Source organism: Pleurodeles waltl, chromosome 1_1 (assembly GCF_031143425.1).
Source record: "Pleurodeles waltl isolate 20211129_DDA chromosome 1_1, aPleWal1.hap1.20221129, whole genome shotgun sequence".
NCBI classification, from domain to species: Eukaryota; Metazoa; Chordata; class Amphibia; order Caudata; family Salamandridae; genus Pleurodeles; species Pleurodeles waltl.
Window position 1 is genome coordinate 896,754,924 of NC_090436.1, and position 23,542 is coordinate 896,778,465.

General features: G+C 44.7%; 1 protein-coding gene across 1 annotated transcript in view; it reads left to right on the forward strand.

Moving 5' to 3' along the window:
- LOC138288559 (guanine nucleotide-binding protein G(q) subunit alpha) overlaps positions 1-23,542 on the forward strand; it is a 520,535-nt gene that overhangs the window by 467,554 nt on the left and 29,439 nt on the right. Inside the window, exon 6 of the mRNA XM_069230080.1 lies at positions 9,939-10,092. Coding sequence (XP_069086181.1) covers positions 9,939-10,092 — 154 coding nt within the window. The remainder of the gene's footprint in view (positions 1-9,938; positions 10,093-23,542) is intronic.

Here is a 23,542-nt window from a genome sequence, read left to right on the forward strand (position 1 = left end):
CTATCCCACTTTGTGGAGCCTTCACAGAAATAGTCTGCAGCCTTGCCTCACTGCAGGATTCTGAGCTTCAAAAAAGACTTAAGTCTGAACATAGAAAACTTGACTGGTCAAAGACAACAAACATATCTGACAGACGACATACCTGGCTGTGAAATTTGAACTGTTCCCTCTTGGACCTTTTCCTGCTAGTCCCAAAGTTTTTGGCAGGGCTTCATTAAACAGATCTCTAGCTTTGAGAGAATATCCTCAGATGTAGTCTGGAGTCTTGGACTGCTGAAGGATTTTGACTTGCATTTCCAAGACTAAGTCCTTAGGTAAAGTCTTTGACCAGGATGAACCCCACTTATCCTATCTGATCAGTGCTGCATTGTGGTTGCCCTGAAAGCATGCCTATTTTTTATGGTCACCTGTGATTGTCGCTTTACTTTTCCTTGCAACTTTTTCTTGTAAATCTTGAAAAAAAAATCATATCTCCATTTCCCCTTATGGTTTTGGTGTAATACCTAGTACTTTTTTCTCTATAAGTATAAAGTGCAGTAGAATTTATTGTATTGGTTTTGACTTTTCATCTGTTGGTACTTGCTAAAGCTTTATACATTTTCTCTAAGTTAAGCCTGTCTGCTCTGTGCCATAGCTACATGGGTTGAGCTCAGGTTTAAACTATTGAAATGTTGTGTTGGACCTACCAAGTTGGAGACTTGGCTTGCAGTGGACTACCATCTACTCCAATTAAGCACTTTATTACAGTTCTGTTATCTAATAACTTTGTTATTCCAAGACTCATGTGGGATGTAAAGGCAGATTGGTGGTCAGGCGTTCCAGACAGATTAGCTGCTGTTGTGCAGCCCTCTATCCTCCAGGGCAGAGCGCATGATTTCTTGAGGTCAGAGCCCATACTCTGAGCATGCTAGCCATAGGTGAACTGCGCTAGAGACAGATGTGGAAGGATGTCCTTCTGAAGAGCACTAGAGCAACTCAGAGCAAATAATCTTATGATCACAACAATTTATCTGAATATCCTTCTAAAACAGAAGGTGATGGAGAGTGTGACAGTGTCTCGGCTGGAATATAAGGAGATGCCCGAATATCAGACATTCAGTGATCTTCCTCGATGTTGGCGGAGTCTGACCGATAGGGCTGCATCCTGGTGGTCCATAGATATACACAGTGAATGTTTTATTTGACACAAAACAGGCTTAGTGTAAGACTTGGTCACATGACCTGCAGAGAGTTAGAGTATCCCACACAACTCGGATTAAATATACCAACTTTGAGAGTAATTTATCTAAAATATGTGTGAGCACCTCCAGGTTTAATCATTGAACTTGTCTTGGGATCTTAGAGTGTGAAATCACTAACTGATTTTGAGAAGAATGTAATTATTTCAGGGCTGTCAACTATCTACTTATTGATAGAAAGCAATACATATGACAAAGATTTAGTTTACAGAAGCCAAAACGCATCAAATATAATGCCTCGTGCATTAACTTGATATTACAAATTATATTGCTCCCGACATGCTTGAGAGATCTGATAGAGACTTCTAGTTGCAGATTCCTTATCTCAGACTTTTCCCCCAGGTGTCAGACTGGATCCGGAGATTTTTCTTCGAGCAATACCCTTGAGCGTCGGTAGGTGGCATCGGTCGACTCCGTAGGCATCGTGGTCGCCGTGATGACGTTGGGAGTAGTACATAGACGCCACCCTCGCGCAGTGACATCAGTTCTTTTCTTTCCGCGCCACGCGCTGATCCGGAGAGAGCTACTCTGGCTATTTTTGTAGCTGAATTCAACCGTTTTGTCGAAGTTTTTGTGTACGACTTTGGTGCATCAAGATGTCCCCGAATACCGGGTTCAAGCCTTGTGAGGACTGCCATCGGACGATGTCGGTGACGGATCCTCATCGCATTTGTCTGTGGTGACTTGAGCGTGACCACGACCCGAAGTCGTGCTCCGAGTGTCGGGCCATGCACCCAAAAGCTTTGAGGGAGCGGTCCCTAAAGCTAATGGCGGCCAGGCACTCGACTCCGCGTAGGTCCTGGTCTCACTCGAAAGGAAGGTCTGGAGATCGGTCGCGGAGTCATCACCACTCGTCTTCTTTGAAATCCTCGGGTCAAGGTAAGAAGAAGAAGTCGAAGAAGTCCCATCGATCTCAGACTTCACCCCGTCGCTCGGCCGACACGACATGGGACGAGCGTCCACACACTAGGCCTCTGTCCTCGGAGCCTGTGTCTGGGTTGACTCCGCGCTTCCCAGAGTTTGCCGGAGCGACCCCCGCCCAACTAAAGGAGTTTTACGAGGCCTTGCTGCTCATATTTGGGCGGGCCGACCCCGATACGGTGCCTTCGGGCCCAAGGGGTTCGGCTGAGGGGCCTTCGGGTTCTGCGCCGGCGACTTCGGCCCCAGCCACCAAGGTCACCTCCAGACCTGTGCGCAGATCTGCACCAACGTCGGTCGCACCTTCGAGTCCTTCCCTGGCGCCGGGTCGATTATCAGTGCTCCAGACATCGGTAGTGCCCACTATCGACGTCAACCCAATTCTTATCCCCGGCGACTTGGAGTCGGAGCGGCATCCGCAGACGTCGCCATTGGCTTTGGTGGGGCCTATTCGCCCGAGGTCAGATTCGGAACCTTTTTCCTATGGGTACGAATACAGGGAGGAATTGGAGGGGTCCCCGGACCCTTATGAATACTAGGATGACCCTGCTACGGACTGGGCACAGGATATTGGCGAAGCCAGTGGTCTGGATACTTCTCCTGACGCTGGCATGCTGTCTCCTCCTACCGTGGCTACAGCAAAGGGAGCGACTTACAGCATGGTGGTCAGTAGGGCAGCTGAGGTCCTCGGCCTTGAGCTACCTATTGTGGAAGTCAGGTCTAATCTCCTGACGGAGGTGCTTCAGCCTGGGGCTTCTACTTCAGAACCCATTCTACCATTCAATGAAGGCCTCACTGATGTCCTTTTGGGTACATGGTCAAAACCCAACACAGGGACTCCTGTGAACAGGACTATCGCTCACCGCCATCGGCCTGCACCGAACGACCCAAAATTCCTGTCCCAACACCCCACACCTGAGAGTCTTGTTATCCAGGCTTCCTCTTCTTCAGGCGCGTTCCCTTCCGCACCCCCGGATAGGGAATCCAAAAGGCTGGAACAATTTGGCAAGAAGTTGTTTTCTTCCTACAGCCTCGCACTGCGGTCTGTGAACACTGCATGTCTTTTGGGCCATTATACCCACTCCCTGTGGAATACAGTTGCCCAAGTCCTGCTGCAGATACCGGAGGAGGCCCCTGCTATTGTCTCCCAAGCAGTGAAAGATGGGAGAGATGCGGCTAAGTACACTATCCGTTGTGGGCTGGATACGACCGACTCTCTGGGCAGATCGGTTGCAACGACCGTGGCCTCATGGCGCCACGCCTGATTACGCACTTCAGGCTTCTCGGGGGATGTCCAACAGTCACTCATGGACATGCCCTTTGATGGCACCCGTCTCTTCCGAGACCAAGCGGACTCGGCCTTCGAGAGATTCAAGGATTCCCGGGCTAAGACTCAGTCCCTTGGTCTTTCCTCTGCCACTCGCCGACCACAGTTCGCTTTTTGTCCCTTTCGTGGACACGGAAGGGGTGCCCTGTCGCGTCCTCCACCCAGCCTCCATGCCACGCACGCTGGCCAGCCTATGCGTGGCCGATGACGCGGAATCCCACGCGGCCGTGGGACAGGGAACCAGAGGTCTGTCCAGTCCACCTCTGCCCCCACTGCAGCACCCAAACCCTCCTAGTCCGTTCCCTCACTCCCACCCAGTTGGTGGCAGGATCCACCATCACCTGCCCCACTGGGAATATATCACCACGGACGGGTGGGTTTTGCAGCTCATTTTGAATCTGCAAAACCCTTTCGAATCCGCACCACCACACATGCCATCATCCTTCCATCATCTTCCGGAGGATCATTTGGTGCTTCTCCGCCAGGAAGTCGCGGCTCTCTTGGCCAAGGTAGCTATAGAAAGGGTCCCTGTGCCAGAAGTAGGTTGTGGTTGTTATTCCTGCTTCCTTCTGATAACAAAGAAGGACAAGGGCTTACGTCCTGTCCTAGACCTTCAGGAACTGAACTACTTCCTCAAGAAGGAGAAATTCAAAATGCTCACCCTGGCTCAGGTTCTGTCTGCTTTAGACCCTGAAGACTGGATGGTTGCGTTGGTCTTGCATGACGCTTATTTCCACATCCTCATCCTGCCTGCCCACAGACGTTACCTATGATTCATGGTAGGTCACAAGCACTTTCAGTTTACCGTGCTCCCCTTCGGCCTTACCAGCGCCCCTCGGGTGTTCACAAAAGTGATGGCGGTGGTTGCAGCTCATCTGCGCAGGTTAGGGGTCTCAGTCTTCCCACTACCTCAACGACTGGCTGTTGAAGGCACCTTCGCCCCAGACAGTCGTCTCCCACCTTCAGACTACGGCACGGAGCTGGGGTTCACTATCAACGTGCCGAAGTCACACATGACTCCATCACAGATGCTCCCTTTCATGGGAGCTGTGCTGGATACAGTGCAATTTTGGGCTTATCCTCCCAACAAGCGAGTCCAAGACATTCAGGCTATGATTCCAATCTTTCAGCCTCGGTCTTGGGTTTCTGTGAGACTGACTCTGAGGCTGCTGGGCCTCATGGCCTCTTGCATCCTGCTAGTAACCCATGCCAGATGGCATATGCGGGCTCTGCAGTGGGATCTGAAGTTCCAGTGGGGGCAACATCAGGGAAATCTCTTTGACATGGTCCAGATCTCGGAGGGGACTGCGAAAGACCTGCAGTCGGGGCTTTCGAATCCAAATTGGGTCAACAGCAGATCCCTCTCCCTTCCCCAAACAGATCTCTCTATCGTGACAGATGCGTCACTTCTGGGTTGGGGCGGCCCCATGGGAGTGGTCGAGATCAGAGGCCTCTGGTCTATGGCGGAGTCAGGGCTCCACATAAATATGCTGGAGCTCCGGGCGATCAGACTTGCATTGAAAGCATTCCTTCCCTCTCTCAAAGGTAATGTGGTGCAGGTGTTCACCGACAACACTACTGCCATGTGGTACTCCAACAAACAAGGCAGGGTAGGGTGCTGGACCCTTTGTCAGGAGGCACTACTCCTCTGGACATGGCTGGCTCATCAGGGCATTACCCTGATGGTTCAACATCTGGCGGGCTCTCTCAACACCAGAGCAGACGAACTCAGCCGCTTACGTACAGTCGATCACGAATGGTGTCTCCATCCGGAGGTGGCGCAAGGTCTCTTTCTCAAGTGGGGAGAGCCTTGGTTAGATCTGTTCGCCTCCACAGAGAACACGCAATATCAGCTGTTTTATGCATTGGAGTTTCCAAGGCGGCACTCGCCTGGAGACGCTTTTTGTCTCGAGTGGAGCTCCGGCCTCCTTTACGCCTTCCCGCCTGTCCCACTTCTGCCCAGAGTTCTCAAGAAAATCAAGTACGACCGGACCAAAGTCATCTTGGTGGCTCTGGACTGGGCTCGAAGAGTGTGGTATCCAGAGCTATATAGGGTATTTGTCTGCAATTTCCGCCTTTCTTAGGCTACCTGATCAGCCCTCCCTCTTTAAGTCTCCTATTGTGAGTAGGTTCTTAAAAGGGCTCACCCATTTATTTCCTCCCACTCCATTTATCATGCCTCAGTGGGATCTTAATCTTGTACTTACTTATTTGATGTGTACCCCCTCTGAACCAATGCATAATTGTCCGTCGCGGCTCCTCACATTCAAAACTGTCTTTCTGGTCGCTATCACCTCTGCTCGCAGGGTGAGTGAGCTTCAGGCCCTTTCTTCAAAGCCTCCATACTTGTCTGTACACCCTGACAAAGTGGTGTTACACACTAGAGCTTCCTTCCTTCCTAAGGTGGTTACACCATTTCATGTAGGCCAGCCTATCCCTTTGTCTACCTTCTAAGCACCCCCACATCCTTCCCATGAGGAGGAGAGACTCCACCGTCTGGATCCAAAAAGAACGTTGGCGTTCTACCTCAAACGTACTATAGATTTCTGAGTGGACTATCAACTCTTTGTTGGCTATGTGGGTGCTAAGAAAGGGAAGGCAATGCAAAAGCGTACCATCTCTCGATGGGTGCTTCTTTGCATCAAAATGTGCTACGGTTTGGCTAAAAAGCAACCTCCTGAAGGCTTGCGTGCTCATTTCACCAGAGCAACTGCGGCTTCCACTGCGTTAGCACGCAGAGTTCCTGTCCTGGATATCTGTCAGGCAGCTACCTGGGCATCCCTGCACACGTTTGCTAAGCATTACTGCCTGGATAGTCAGGTCCGTCGAGATGGCTACTTTGGTAGTTCGGTCCTGCAGGACTTTCTAGTATTATCTTGGTTTGCATCCCACCACCTGAGGATGGCATTGCTTGACTATCTATTCTAAGGTAAGGAATCTGCAACTAGAAGTCTCTAACAGATGTACAAGTTACTTACCTTCGGTAACAAAATATCTGGTAGAGACATATTCTAGTTGCAGATTCCTTACCGCCCAACCATCCTCCCCGCTTGCGAACTGATTTCTAGAGACAGGGATTCCCCTTTTCAGGTCCTTAGCTCTGGCGCAACAATCTCAGTGTTGTGTTCTTAGTGGCTCTGCGCTCTGGCGTGGAAAGTCGTTAAAAGAAACTGACATCACTGCGCAAGGGGGCGTCTATGTACTACTTCCGATGTCATCACGGCGACCACAATGCCTACGACATCTGTGGAACTGACCGACGCCACATACCGACGCGCAAGGGTACTGCTCGAAGAAAAATCTCGAGATCCAGGCTCATGCCTTGGGGAAAATTCTAAGTTAAGGAATCTGCAACTAGAATATGTCTCTACCAGATATTGTGTTACCGAAGGTAAGTAACTTGTACTTTAGGAATATAAAACGGATGCACTGCATTCAAATTGTCATTTTCTGAAGTCAGAATATTCGGTTATATCTCGAAACCACGAGTGCTTCAAGCACCCATGGCTCAACAACGAGTTCGGAACAACGAACTTGTTGGTATCACTAATGCCTTTACCACGAATGCCTTTACAACGATTTTTAGTTGTAAAGGCATTCCTGGTAAAGGCATTAGTGATCAGCATGCACGGTTCCAACATGCTTACCCGCTAGCCCCCCACCCCTAAACATTACTGCGACCTCCCCACCGCCACAACCACCCCAACCCCCCACCCCCAAAATTACCACAACCCCAACCCTCCCCTAAAACCTAAAGCACCCCAACCCACCCCTAAAACCTAAACACTGACCCCCCCAACCCATATCACCCCAAACCCCCAACCCCCAAAAACTAAAATACCCCGAGTCCCTACCCCGCCCCTAAATCCTAGAGCACCCCAACCCACCCCTAAAACCTAAACCCTGGCCCCCTGTTCCCCTGTTCCCCCAAACCCTAATCACCCCGAGCCCCCACCCCCAAAAAAAACAGCCCCAGTCCCAGCCCAACTTACCTCCTCCTTCACTGCGTCGACTCCCTTCTGTGCCTTAACCACGCATGTACGTGGTTCACACATGCGTGGGAAAGGCACGAAAACCAGGAAGTCATGGAAAACGAAACTGTTGTTTCGCTTTCGTTTTCCACGACTTCGTGGTTAAGGAGTCGTTGTTCCGGGTGTTTAGCAGAATATTCACTTTGCTTCACCTTAGGGTGAACACGCAGTTATTAGAATATCCTGACTCCGCTATACCTAACAAAGTAAATAGTTAACAAATTCAGTAGCGCTCATGTGCTACATTTGCACATTCCTCGTTGACTTCGCTTTAGTAAACTGTCTGCTTTAAGTGTATGTGCACCAAGTCACCAACCTGCAGTCCAGGCAGTTGTTCTCACTTAACATCTTCAGATTCCCATCTATTGTAAATGAAGTGTCTAAGTGAAAGCACTTTAGTCCTCCCTGGGAATTATCGCGCTAATCCATCCTTCCTTAAAGGGGATCCCTCTCAGTATGTTCTCATTGGCTATCTTGTGAAGCATATTTTCTAGGTGCATCTGTCTTATTGGTTAGGAATGAATGTGCTTCCATTTGGCCAGTAGCTCGAATAAGGGGGTGTACTTTTCCCCTATTTCATAAGCATTGCTCCCTGGTTGGGAAAACATCTATTGTGTCCTGCTCTGTGGTAGTTCATGTTTATTTAGCTCCGACTTTCATCTACTGTCGCAGCTATTTCTTTTCCCAGGGGTTTTCATAGTAAACTTCTTAAATAGATCGTTCTTTTATGTTCTTCCCGGATTCTGAATTTGGTGTATACTTCTCGCTACGGACTGCTGTAGCCGTCAGTTGTCAAGTGTTTGTGTCGCACATCTGCTGTACTGAGCATATATTCCTGGTTGTTACATGTTTACACACCGTGCCATTGACTCACCGTTATGGCTTTCTTGTGACAAAGTAGTGCCTCCAATTTAACTACGCTGTCTAATGGCACCGCCGTGTGGCCTACTGTACGTATTGCATCCATATCTTCGGAATGCAAGCCAGGCCTGATGCATTGCGTTTGTAATGCTTGTTGTGAGCGGCTTCTCCTGGTGTATAATCTGGAGTTGGCATTTGGCACATTTTATTATATCAACATGATTTTTCTTGTAGCAGTTGATTGCTGGGTTTGTCTGTAGTCATCGCAGGACATTGTGCCTCTTATCTGGAGTCATGTGTACCCCTGGAACTTTGGAATCGCGTTTCTCCATTTGTATGGTTTTTTTTTGCCTCTAAGTTCTTTCTATTCACAACAGTGTGGATCATTTCGTATCACAGATTTTTAAATGTATTTATGTATCCTTCTTTCTCTGCAGAACTCGGCTTTCTTGAGCTGTTTGTTAATTCTTGCTTAAAGCCTGCTTTCGCCTACCTTAGCTTTGCCTTGAAGCCTATGAAAAACATCGCATTTTGGTAAACGCATTGTTCTTGTGAAATCCGATTGTTTATCTATACTGTTTGGATGTTTGCTATTAAAGTAGCCAGCACAATTGCTATAGGCCCAAATTTACTAGACTAACACCTTTCACAAAAATGTTTGGCACAAGCATCTAATGGAACCCCCTAGCACAAGGTATCTCTGGCACAGATCTTCAGTGCTTTGCACCTTATCGCAACTACTGTGATGCTATCTCCTGGTAAGCCGACTACTGTTTGATGTGGTTTGCCTCAAATGTCCCTGCCCTAAAATACTAAATGTCTGCCACATTAGTTTTTGGGCAAGTATTCCTTGAAAGGTCTTGGATGTTACTAACTGTTAAGGCGACATGGGTAGATTATTCCTGTCTTCTCGGACTGGTCCAGTGATTTCACTATCTCTAGATCCGAGACTCAACTTTTGGATTTGTTTTAAAAAAGTGAAGATGAGACCTAGACATGTTCCACCTCTTGTCTAGAATACTTTAAACCGGTATTCCTAATCCAGTGTTCATTTCTGCAAAGAAAAACTGTTTAGTGATGCTGTTGAAGAAAATGAAGAGCATTCTCTGTGCTGCAATGTGAAGACTTTAGTTTTGCGAGGCGAAGAGAAAAATGTAATGCGGGGCCCTACAGACACTTCCTCTGTATAGTCGAAATGCCTAAGCATCTGTTTCTAAGCAGTAACATAAAAATCTGCTCTTAATAAAGAGGAAACATAACATCTGATTTGGCACCATTTAGTAGGCTGTGCACACAAGTTACCTCTTTATCTTTAAAGAAGATGCCAAGCTTGTTTCCAATTAAAAAAATATATAAATAACTTTAACTAAACAATTGGGGGCGTGCATGCAGCAGGGCCTGAGAACTAATAGTTACTCTTCCCCTCATCTTCTGAATTTCCTGGCATGCAGTTATCGATATATGGTGTTGGCATATGCTTTTTAATTTCCTGTGGACTCCGGGTGACATAAAATGAAGAGTAGCATCACTCATAAATGTGTGTGTTCTTGCCTTTTGTTTCAGAACCGGATGGAGGAAAGCAAAGCACTCTTTAGAACGATTATTACATACCCCTGGTTCCAGAATTCATCAGTCATTCTCTTCCTAAACAAGAAGGATCTTCTGGAGGAGAAAATAATGTACTCACATCTAGTTGACTATTTTCCAGAGTATGACGGTAAGTAGGGCCTTGGAGTTAAAATTGATGCACAGAATATTTTCTTTTGCTGCATTACCTGTATTAATAGGATTGCTATTGTTTTTTGCCACTAGAAGGCAATTTGCTTGTGCTCATCATTTATAACGATGTCCTGGTCTTATCTGGCTGTCTTCTAAGTTTTTCATCGTTGAAAAAGAATTTCAATTGCTTTTGTCCACATTTTATAAAAACGTCCTCTTTCTGAGATTAAGCGGTAGATTTCTTTAATGATGAGAGAGGGGAGGAAGATAAGAGACTAATAGGGTTTAAGATACTGTTGTTCTGAAAATGTTGATGCATGTGATTCGACCAGCATTTGTATAGCTGATATCTGCCATTAGTATGGATTCATATAGCACTGGGCTCTCTAAAATGGTTACTTCCACATGGTTCTCTTGGTTCCCCCCACACCAAAATTTGACCCTCCACACAATGAAGTTTTATGGGTATAGTATCCAGGCTAATTCCTAAAACTGTATTGTGTATAAGGAGTTATGTAAAGGTTGAGCATTAGTTTCAGTGGTAGGTATGCCCTAGTGGTTAGTTTAGATATTTCTTGAGCTGTTAATGTATGATTTGGTGTGGTAGAGGTTTGTTTCAAGGTCTGTCGCGGGCTGTTAGTCTGCATGGTTGCTAGTGGCAATGCGGCGTGTCTGCACCTAGGCCCATGTGCGTCGCTGTTTTCCTCTGTGTAGTGCAGTTTATCTTGATGTTGTAATTAGTGGGCCAGATCCTCGATTGATTGAAAAGCACACTGTTCCCGCAGACCATACCTATTTGTCTTTTGACAAGGGAATAGTGTACACCCGTCCTAATAGGGTCCCTAGGGGATAACCCAAGACATAGATTAATTCAGGCGTCTCCTTTTTTGGGTTATACTTGAAATAAGCAAATATGTAACAAAGTAGTAAAAAAGAAGTTAAGGCCACAGATTGATGCAGTAACTGCTGCTGGGCGCCTGGATAAACAGTGTTGGAATATGATGCTTCTTGTGTAGATGGTGGGGCAAAACATTGTCACGCTGTATGTGAGTGGCATATCCCTACAACAGAACCGGGAGACCCACTTTTTAAAATTACTCTTTTTGTTTTCGCACATTTAAAGCGTGCTTTTCTTTCCATGCATATTTTAAAGGGTCGCCTTTTCTAATTGGCTTCCTTCCAGTGAAGTATACAGCCCTGGTAATTGAAAATAAAGCCTGTAAAACGTTTCAGCGTTAAAAATACAAGACCCTTATTTGCTGCTACCTAGTAAGTTTGGTCTATTTTTTAAGAGAGCATATTTGATGCAGGTAGGTAAATTTGATTCTGGGAATTCTAGTAATCCTTTTCACCTATTCCATATCTTTAGTCCATTGCATGTCATGAGATCTGTTTGCCCAGTTTAGTTTGCCATTTCCCTAAAATCCCTGAGATGTCTATTATCTGTGGCAATGCTTGTTTTGTGTATCAAGGGCTCAGCTCGTTTAATGTATCTATTCGTCCGCATTCGCTGCAGTAGTTCTGATTTAGGTGGTCCAGCATCTTCTTATCAAATGTTACTGATGGTGGTCAAATCAGAGCACATTTTGCCATTAATTAACCTACTTTGATGTACCCTCTCGAACCAGCCTCTGACCATGTTCATTTGCCTTATATCCAATATGATACTACAAAACTGGAAAGACACCACAATGGCAATTCTGGTGCAGCTATTGCCTGCATGTTCAGCTTTTTCATATGTTTGCGAGCCGTACCTAAATGTGATCAGACGCGCAGGTGTTCTGCTGTTAGATTCACTTTCCCTAGCACTGCCTCAAGTAAGGTTACAACAGGCAATGAAACACGTATGTCTTCTCTTTCTATGTTTTCACCATCTCCGAAGAAGGTGCACTGAATGTGTGTGCACTGAATGTGTGTGCACACTATTTTAGTGCCCCCCATATCTCTTGAGTGTAGCGTCAATGTTTCTCAATGTATAGTTGGCAGACCAATTTCTAATGATATGTGCTATCAAAAAAGAACCGAGAGGAAGACGGTTGGAAGATGCCTTCAACTCGCTATAATACTCCTACAGAGCCAAGTAGGACACTGCAAAGCATGTATAAAAATTATTTTATGTATCTTGCCATGTGGAATAAACAAGACTCCGCTCTACATGGTAGTGAACTACTCAGTTGGATGTAGGTACTCAGATAATTCCAGCTACAGATAATCCACCCAGCAGTGATCATTATTGAAAGAGGTATTTACAAGCGCAATGCATAAAAACACAAACAATACAAATACGAGGATGCTCTTCATGGGAAAAATATAATAGAGCTGCAGATATCAACTCTACTGCACCCTGGGGTTCATCACAGGCGTCCCCATTCACCAAATAGGCAATGTCAAGGGGGGTAGAATATCACTTTCAGCCCCTCTTGTCTTGTATGTGGTGAGTGCCTAACTATTCCTATGTCCTGTACATAGAGCAGTATGACTAAATCAATATGACTAAATGGGGATGTTAAAAAAATCTCCTATGAGGGTGTCCTCTCGTGTGCGCTATAATGCACAAAACCGCTAAGAATGTATGCATAGCTGTAATGTATTTAATACCACACAAGTGGTACATGTTAAAACATATCTACATGTTAGGACCAATTATTGGTGCCAGGCCAAGTTGTTTCATTGCCAAACTGAATTTGAGGAAAATCCATCAGGACAAGAGAACACAAAATCAAAGATGCTGTCTCCAATATATGTTGCACCCTCACCCATAGGGCAAAGCTCATAGCAGGTCTGATAATAAAATTAGAACTACCCCATTAATGGTGAAAGCCTTTTTGCTGGCTTTCAAGGGATTGTGGTTTGTGAGCCAAAGGTATTTATGTGCCCCCCTACAAATGTAATTTCCACATCCTGCGTGAGAAGGGATTCCCAACAACTGGAAATTACCAAGTTGATGGTCTGTTTCAGAGAACTCTGTAATGCCAGTCGGCTATTCAAGGGGAACCCAAGTGGCTTGCATAAAGTTAGGTTACTAGTGTGCATCTGCACGCTGTTATCCATTGATCCAGCCTCTTGTGTTCTTTACGGGGTTCAGAATATGTTCTCAACTGGCACACGTACAATCATAGGACCCTGTTAGTTTCCATCCCGATTTCTCCAGGTGTAGATTCTGCATCTTCTCTGAAGGTGTTTCTTTTAGTGTTTGTCTTGGTTTCATTGAGGCGCCGATGTTGAACGACTTCCTCTACCCACATGGTTCATTCACTTTCCCCTTATTCTTTAGTAGGCTCCCTCTGTTTTGACTTCTAGCTTGTGTCCCCCGGTGTCTGGTGATTTCTCCGTTTCTGTCTCAACGTTTAGTATTTGTAATTGTCATCCATTTGTTTCCAGCCATGTCCACGCCTCTTGGGAAGTTGTGAAGACGTGTGTGTGTGTCCATTCCCCTCTGTTTTGCTGGGGTATTTTGAGTGTGTACTGTAGGAACCTGGCTCTGTATATACTAATACCAAAGTGAGGAGTAGTGTGCACAGTCAAGTGGATCCGAAGACGATTTACAGAGGCTAAAGTAGATAAGACTAATGCTCTGTTTTGTGGTAGTGTGGTCGAGCAGTTAGGCTTATCTGAAGGTAGTGCTAGCCATTTGTTCTACACACAGTCAAGAAATGAGGCACACACTCAATATCTAACTCCAGTCCAATGTTTAATGTATCAAAAATATACTTTGTTACTTTATTTCTAGAACCAAAAGGATCTGTGTTGCAGGTAAGTACAGTTTCAAGAATGTATCACTTTCAAGCATCAAATGGACATTGTTTGTAATGCACAGATAAAACCGCTTTCAGGTAAGTAATACTTTTCAATATCAAAAGTAGACAGTTCAATTTTCATTGATGATAATACAGTCCTAGTGTGGGAGAAGTACATACCGTTTTCAGGTAAGTAGTAGACTTATGGTCCCAGTCTTCGGGGTTAAGATGTCCACATGACTAAGTTTAGGAAGACACCAAGAGTGCACCACCAGCAACATGGGGTCGACTGGATGCAGAGGTCAAAGTAGTGTTGGGTGCCCAATGGAATCCATTGGAGTCTGGGGGTGCTCAAAAGAGAACGGTCTGCAAGTAAGTACCTGCAGTCTCCGGGCTCGGGCCCTGCATTTTTTTAGATCAGCACCTGGGGGTGGGGGGTGGGGGGGGACAGATAAGTTCCACACCCTCAGTGGCACTAGGGCAGCCTGGTGCAAGGTGCAAACACAATGTCGGACGCCCAGTGCTTTCCTATGAGGAATTCTGGGTTCACAAAGAGACTGCAAGCTTGGTCCAAGGGGTCGGCTGAAAAAGACCGATTGCTGGAGAGGTCAGTTAAGGCTCCTCTGGACATTGATGGACCATCAGCTTGGTTCCTGAAGGCCAGGGGGGTGTGGTGCAGGGGTACCTTTAGGGATCGGGTATATTCACCAGATGCAGTCGCGTTCGGGTGGGGTCCTCTGGATTCAGGCTGCAGATGATGTGGTGGCCTGGAGGGGTCAACCCAGGGTGGATTAGAGATCAGAATGGCAAAGAGACTCCCGTTGGTCAGGCAGGTGAAGAGTGGGCAGGGCTTGCGGATCTGGAGGGTTCAGGAGGCCTTGTTGGAGGTTTCTTGGTGGACAGGACCACTGTCCTTGGGAAGGCAGGTTGGTCTCTAACGGTTTGTAGAGATCGCTGGTCCTGCAGGACAAGTCATCTTCTTGTAGAAGGAGTCTTGAAGCTACAGACTGGCCGGTAGGGCTGGGGCCAAGTCAGTTGTCATCTGGAGTCCTCACTGCTGGTGCGGCTCTGCAGTCCTCCTCCTTTAGGTTGCCAGGAATCTGAAGAGCAATGTTCATGGGTGACCCTAACTACTAGTTTTAGGGGAGTTACAGGGGTAAGTGGGAAGTAGCCAATGGCTACTGACTCTGAGGGTGGCTACACCCTTCCTGTGCCCAGGTGGGCACATCTCCACTAGCTGGGGTGCCCTGAGGCAGCAGAACAAAAAGCAGGAGCCTTCGAGGCTCACCGCCAAGCGTTGCTGTTTCTGCAGTGGGAAGATGTGAAGCACCTCCACCCAGAGCTGGCTTTGTCCCCGTCCCCTGAAAGCACTAAGGCCCTCATACAATGGGGTCAAAATCTTGTCTGGGGGTGGCAGGCTGGCATAGACCGGTCAGCCCCACACTAGAGTGTTGAGTGAATTTCAGGGTGCATCTCTAAGGTGCCATTTGTGTGCATTTTTCAATAAATCCATAACTGGCATCAGTGTGGGTTTATTGAACTGAGAAGTTTGATAACTAAACTTCCCAGCATTCATTGAAGCCATGGAAGCTGCGGAGTTCGTAATTGCATACTCTCAGCCCATGTTCTCAGTATGGCTACACAACAATTACAGGGTCTAAGAATGTACTTGGACACTGTAGTGGCATATTGCTCATGCAGCTATGCCTTCATCTGTTGTGTAGTCCACCCTGCCCTAGGGCTGTAAGGCCTGCTAGAGGGGTGACTTATCTATGCTACAGGCAGTGGTTTGTGCGCATAGCACCCAGGGAGGGATGCCATGTTGACTTTACCTTTTTCTCTCCACCAACACACAATCTGCAATGCTAGTGTGCACGTGTTTGGTAAGAGGTCCCTAAGTGTGGCATAATAATGCTGCTGCCCTTAGGGACCCTCCCTGGTCACAGGGCCCTTGGCACCATTGATACCTTTTACAAGGGACTTAGCTGTGTGCCAGGGGTGTGCCAATTGTGGAAGCAATGGCACAGTTTAGGGAAAGAACACATTTGCTGGGGCTTGGTTAGCAGGATCCAGCCACTCAGTCAAGTTAGCATCAGATATCAGGCACAAAGTGTGTGTTGGGGGGGGGGGGGGGATAACCATGCCAAAATGGGTACTTTCTTACATGTATCTAGTATTAACCACTTTCTGGATATAGTCTATCTCGGAAGAGAAGCAAATACATCACTATTGGCCTGGAATGAACCCTCAAGGGTGGCGGGGTGGCTGGGGGGAAGGCAGGTGGGGGTGAAGGTCGGTTCAGGACTGGAAATGACTTTGTATTCCTTCAGGTATTCTTTCTTTAACCAGTTCTCTAAGAACCTTGGGCCTTTTGTTTATTTAGGGTCATCCAAGGCTCCTTTGTTGAGTCACAGGAGTCCTTCCCTATTCATTGCTCTGAATTGTAATTTCTTGATGCTCTGGATACTGTGCATTATTTTAGTAAATGTGCCCAACTGGTATGTTTTCAACAATCTTGAGGTAATCTCTGATAGTTTCTCTATTCCCCTATCTGACGGGAAATCTTCCACTGGTGGTGTCTTTTGTTGCATTAGGTCTCCCCATCTTTGTGTGTGCCTTGATCCTTTCTCTGTTTCTGCTTCTTGTTTTGCTCTTCTGACACCCTTTGAGGCAGTATCTTATCTCCCCAGTATTCTTTGGTATTTGGTTTTCTCTCTTCTCTTTACACCCTTTAGTGTTTTAACACGTTCTCCACCTATGAAGTCTGCTATATATCAGAGGAACTTGTATATGATGTTTGCAGGCCCCAGTTGCTCTACCGACGCAAGTTAAATTTCGCTCCCAAAAGTTTTTTTGGAAGATAAGACACTGCTCAGCCTTTGTTATGAGCAGAGTGAAAGCCCCCTTTTCTGTTGGTAGCAACCACTTTACGTGCCCTTATGTGGCTGCAAACTTAATAAACGCAGATAAAAGTTTCACATTGCTCCATCAGTGTTTTATTACTAAGGCCTCCTTCATCAATAGTTTGATTGAAGAGGCTTGATCTCTTTTAATGTTTGGGTGAAAACAAGCTCTGTAATCCGCTGCCACTTTAGTTCTCAGCTTTTTCCAAGAGCAAAGGATATCACCAGTAATTCACTTTGACTAAGTTCTGTTCAACAGGGCATCACCACTGTCCTCCCTGATTCCTAGCCCCTCCTAGTTGGGCAGTCTCCTAGTCACAGTGTCCTTAGATTTTGAGAACTGGGCCGTAACTTCCCACAGTCCTCGCTTCAATTCTGCTTACTCTGGTCAGCGGTGCAGCAGATTCCCTGTCCCTCCCAATCCAACACCCCCATGGGACCACTCTTGCTTGTCCATTGTGGCAGGTGAGGGAGGGAAAGGGGTAGTTGAGCCAAGGGCAATGCTGGTTCCTCCTTCAAGAACAGGTGCCAGTCGGTACCATCTTGGTTGTGTGGCCCATGGTAAACTGTGCCCACATCGGCTGCAAAATCTTTGCTTCAGCGCACCTTCGGATGTCTCTGTAATCCTGCTCTTCCTCACTGCTCCGTGGGGCACTGCAAGGATGTTTTGTTTGTTGTCTTCTGTTCAGGATATCTTATTTGGCAGGTCAGGGAGAAGATAACTATGTGACCACTGACATCTGATTCACCCCCGACAAAAGGACTTATTTAAAGTCGTGTGGGGTGAATAAATTACAGATGAAGCACATGGGGAAAATGGAGGCAAACATAGACGTATATGGTCATATATTATAGATCGTATATGGTCATATATTTGAGATCTGTAAACTATGTGGTATAATTTGATCGGTCTGTAGTATAAAAGCCATAAATTAATATCTGGTCAAAGCGACGTTATTTAGCAGGTGAAGGGACACATTACTGAAAAGGCGTACTTGCCTTTCCCCTAAATTGGAAATTCAAGATGACCAGTTACAAATAGTTTACAGTGGATTTAGTTAATGTCATATGGATTTTGGCCAAATTCTGAAATTGGTAACTGATTATGGATTTCTAGTTGTGCCTATTGGTTTCAGCTAGTATTTTATTTGATCACAAGAATTTCTATTTGTTTTTTTTTATTTTACTGAACCTGTAATTTAGCGTCCAAAATACCTTGTGCATCAACTAAAGCCAGTAGACAGAAACTTGCTGCAATGTGTGATCTCTATAATTTCCACAAGGAATTAGATTTCTAAGGGCAAGTATGCTATACAGCTACCAAGTGAGAAACACATGAGACCAAACAATTGATTTTTCCAAACTAAATGCAGCTTATTGTGCATGATATGTTTTGTACATATATACTAAAAAGGACTCATCCTGTATTTCCGTGGTCCGTAAAAGGTTAAGGTTCAGTGACCACCTATGGAGTTTCTTCTTATGAAGACCGGGGTACTGGTGACTTTACACAGCCCTTGTATGAATAGTAGAAGACAGATTATTCTGTACATTATTTAGTCATATTTACAAAAGGGCTGGTCAGTTGACAGGTTCTCTGTAGTGTAGTAGCATCTAAAAAAACATTACAATTCAACAAAATCTAACAGTTGTTTGAGAGATAAAATTAATTCAGTGTGTATTAATCCGGTATTGTAGTCCCACCATTCATGAAGTACAGAATACTTGAAAAATTACACAAAAAGTTAAAGAATATAGATGCTGTGGGAAAAGTGAAGTAGCTGTTGATTTTGCAAAGATAGTGCAAGGTAGATTATACATGTAAACAAAAGTATATTTTGAGATACTGGTGGGGCGAAGGTCAGGTAATAATTTTAGGGTGTGTGAGTCTGATCATTCCCAACAGACAATAGGGTGCACTAGACTACAAAATAACATAGGTGGTCTCTACCGGCAAACAAAGGAACCTTCTTGGTACCCTTTCTTCGGGCATAGTTCCATACTCTTGTGAAAACAAACCATTTTACACCCTTAGCCAAATACATGCCATAAGGCCAAGTTGCATGAGAAATACATATTATAATCCAAGAAGTGCCATAGTACCATGTTTGCAAAGTGGCACAATGCAATGCCAAATTCACATAATACACACCAGTATTGATGCACATGAGTTATGGCACTGTGCCACTTTTGCACGATGATGTGTCCTAGGTTTGAATCACTGAACTGTATATTTTTTTAAAGTATGTTTAAAGGGAGGTCCCTGTTTAAAAATGCCCATTGTAGGCTAGAGTGTACTCTCTCTCACACACATTCTTCCTCTTAGATACTCACGATTGACAAACACACAGCCTTTGAGACACACAGCCTGACAGTGCAGCACCTGATTCTATTCACTGAAGTAACCCACATCTCTACCATAGCAATGGAGTCTAGACCTACAGCTCTTGAATTAAAACATGCTTTATTTCCCGTAAAACTACTTGTCAAGTGTAGCAAACCCAGCTCTCTCCTGCAAAGTAACTCCTAAGACACAGAGACTACTCTGCTGATTTACTTACGTCTGAACATCAGGAGTCCCTGCTATCCCACACCTGACAGAAAAAGTGCGCTACCAGAGAGCTTTAGTCATTACCTGCCCCTACTGCTTTTATGTTGGGTGCCAAAGAGAGCTCTGACAATGCAATCACTTCTGACCTCCAGCTACCGCTAGGCGCATACACACACAATTGCTACTCACCACTAGCCATGCTAGAATAACAGTGAGGAGCTTTGCCAGTAGCCTCTACTGACACACAATTAACGCTGACCTGGCCAAGCTATTTGTATCCACCACTCAATGACAAATAAACCGATTTGCCAACACATTTAATCCTGAAGAGGAGTTAGCTGCTGCTGGCCCATGCCACTATGACATTTATCGCCCTCTCTCCCACTCACCTCACCCTACCCAACAAACTGTTTTATCAGGCTTCAGACTATTGACCACAGGCCACACAAATAACTCTAAATCAAGTGCATTAACCACTCGAGTTTCCACATAATATTGGGCATTGAAAAACCCATTTTAAAGTGTGGTGCCATCAAACTGAGATATGAAGTGCTTCTTAAAAAACAATACACTTTTTTTTTTTTACATATTTCTCCATATCCTGGTTAAAATAATATCACTCTCCAAGGATGTAACATGTATGCTAAAATGTTTGGCCCTTGAGCAACCATAGGATCCTATAGCTCACTGTCAAAACTACAGGGCTGGACATGTGACCCCATGACCACAGTGATGATATTTTTCGAATTTAGAAAACCCACTGCACAAAGGCTAACGGACTGGCAGTGGTGTAATGGGCAAAGGTGAAGTCAGCAGTTAGTTCTCAATTGTACCCCGGTTCAGCCTTTGGACCCTTGCCTTTACATTGCAGGCTCATCAGTAGGATGGTGACAACGCCTTGGAGCCGCAGTAACTCAGCAAACAAACCTGCTGTTACCAAGCACCCAAGGCATCTGAGCAGATTGTGAATGTATTCGGGGAGTGGGGTTTTTCCATCCATACACCCCTCTGAAGATAAGCTCCTGGATGCTTGGCCTTGATATTTCGAAGAAGGTCATGAACATTTTTCTAAATATTGTAGTGAAGGCTTTCATGATCGTCAGTGGAAGGGAAAATTGAAATAGGTGGGTTGGATTAAATTGATTACACAGTGATTAGTGGATACAGAGATAAATGAGGTTTGTCGACCAGCATCAAGGTAAAGCTTGGTAATAAACTGAGAAACATTTGCAGATGGAGAAATTGTGAAGAGAAAGCCACTGGAGTGACTCAATTATTTAAATAACCAAAGAGCATTGTATGGGAAGATTTTCAAAGAGTTGGTCATGAATCGAGTGTCGGCTCAATTATAGTAGTAAAGGTGAAACTGAGGCAAGTGTGAGTATATTCACAATGAAGGGTACTAGAAATAAACAATTCCTGAGAATGCTACGAAGGACAATGTGATTTCAGATGAAAGCAGGGAAAGAGGTATATCCAAAGTACACCGTTGCAAGCAGCTAGGATTGATATTTATCCTTCCTTAAACAGAAATCAGAGAATTAGGACTCAAGTTTACCTTATACAAATTTGTGATGACCTGTTGACTACGATAAGATTGCTATGAAGTAACATGCAATAGGGTAGTCAGATTGATTCTGCTTCACCTAGAAGATGGATATAAATATTAATGTTAACGTCTTTAAGTTCTTTGCAACCCATTAATTTAAATACTTTAACTAGTGACCCACATTAGGAAGAGCTGGAAAATCGGTCTACTAGAGCAAACCTAACAACTTGTATAACACGTTACAATCTGATGGTTGTGCGATCGACAGTATACATTGCACTTCCAACATTGGTAAGACTGCTAGGTATTTGCTATAGTAAATGTAGAATAGATGGAGTCAGGGAAACAGCAGGTTTTCCAACAGCAGAGCCTCAACAGACTCTGCCATTGAAAACCCTTGACCTGATGACCTGTCTGCCATCGACCAGTAAGTCACAGTGGAGCTCGCCAAACTATTAATCGTTATTGATTTTTTTATTTTGTTTTCCCCTGCCTGGATCTAGCATGCAAGGCACCGCAGACCAAGCAGAGAAATGTTTTACATCCCACAAATAGAAGAAGGAAACTCTGTCAGGATATTTATATTTTTTGTTTTACACAAACTCATTTCCACAATCTGAATTCGTTTTTGTAAAACAAAAAGGAATGCCTGGAGTTAAAAAAAAAAAAAAAAAAAATCATAAATGCATTTAGGTCAGGTTCTCTAGATTTGTCCGGAAGTCTCCACTACGACCTCTGCTGACCCGGTGAGCCTCCCGCCTTACTTACTAAACACCTCTCAAAACCTTTATGTAGTTGGGAAATATGAGATTTAACAGGGGCGTGGAATTCCTATAGCCCGACACCCAGGACAATTTGTTTTCATTTCCATTTTGTCTGTGGGTCAAGTATGCCCAACCCCCTTAAGCACAAATCCTTTGGGTGCCAGTTTACGTTATGGAGCAGAGAAGGGAATTGCCTGCGGTTGAGGTAATATTTGTGTCCAAATGTTAATGCTGTTCGAACTTGTATTTATGATTCATGCAAAGCCTTTATTAATAGGGTGAGCTCTGTAAATAAGAGTTGTAAGCTCGATCTGCACATCTGACAGAGGTTCCAATAAACAAATGTGTACACAAACATTAAAAAAGTTTAACAATATGAGGCTACGTATAATGCTCTCAGATTAGAGGCAAATATTTGCAGAAGCTTGAAAGCAAAAACCGATGATTCTTTGCTTTTAAAATATAAAATGTTCACAAAAAGGCAACTAAGAAAAAAATGTTTTGCAAAATTGCAGTGAAATTTTAGGTAACATTTCTTTGTAGCATAATTTAGTAAAATGGGTTGATGCATGGCAGTAATTCCGAAAAATATTAATAAAGGAAAATAAGTCTAACCAGTTCCAACAAGATTATGGAAACCATGAATATAAACAAACATTGCCAAAGGAAATAGGTCCACGGTTGGTGGTCAGTCTTATTGCCAGGGCCACTGAAATGATGTGATTGTGCGGGTGTGATGACTTTTGCCTAATTATAGATAAGCTGCCTTTGCTACATTTTCCATCATATGCTGCATAATCTACAGATTTGAACAACAAATGTGTTTCTAGCTCAAATGGCTCAAAAGTTAATAAAAACTCAAAGATGTGCTGCCACTCAGCGTAACGCCCTTTGCAAAACTGGACTGGTCACTTTTCTATTACTTCTTGCTATATTTGGATGTTAAATTGGTACTAATGAGGTCCAACCAATGCCAAGAGAGTGTTACCAAGTTTAAAAACGACGAAGTAATATTATTACAAAATGGCCTTTCCTTGCTGCATAATTTACTGAACTCTGCCGTATTATTTGACTCTCTCCTGCCTCATAATTCCATTGGCCCTTCTTATGGCTTTGTCAATGCATGTCTTGTTTTGACATGGCTTTTGTAAAATATTATTGTTGTGGGAGCTGCCAGGCCCTCACCATTGTGACAAACACACATTGCCAAAGTAGTTCCTTGCACTGAACAAAACTACCTTGTGTGCCGGTATGCTCCTTGTTAAAGAGCAAGTTGCTATCACTCACAGTGAGAGAGAGAGAGATAGATAGCAGTTTAATAAAAACAAACAGTCTTGGTTAATGCCTGACCTATTTAGAGGCCCAAATATTAAAGAAAATCACAAAAGTGCACTCATGGAACATGTTGTTGCATTAGTGCAGATTGCCGTTTTTTGTGAATTTACAAGAATTTACAGAAATAGACCAGGAAATAGTACTCCTAGAAAAGAAAATTGAACTGTATTTTAGCACGAGTAACTACTCGTGTGTAGATTCACTCATGCAAAAATCTGTTGACTGTTTACAAGTTCACTTTCCCGCTAACCACTTTTTTCCAACCGTGGAAGACATTTTACTTCTACCTTTGTCAGGAGTAATTTTCCAACTTTTCTCAGAATGGGAAAAGATTAGAGAAGAGCCAGTGAAACCCCTTAAAACATGCAAGTTAGTAGGTTTGCATAGACTCAAAAGGGCATTCCAGCCTTGGAACCTTTGCTTACTGCTACCACCAGAACAAGTATGTAGATCTGCCGAAAGGTGGCAAAACGAAGGCAATTGCTAGTATTCAAGCCCTAACATTAGCACTGGAGTAATCAGAAAGGCTGATATCAGAGTGGCTGATAACAGAGCTCTTATAGAAAGAGATTGATGCCTTAATTTGTTGCCGCACAACATGGCACCGAA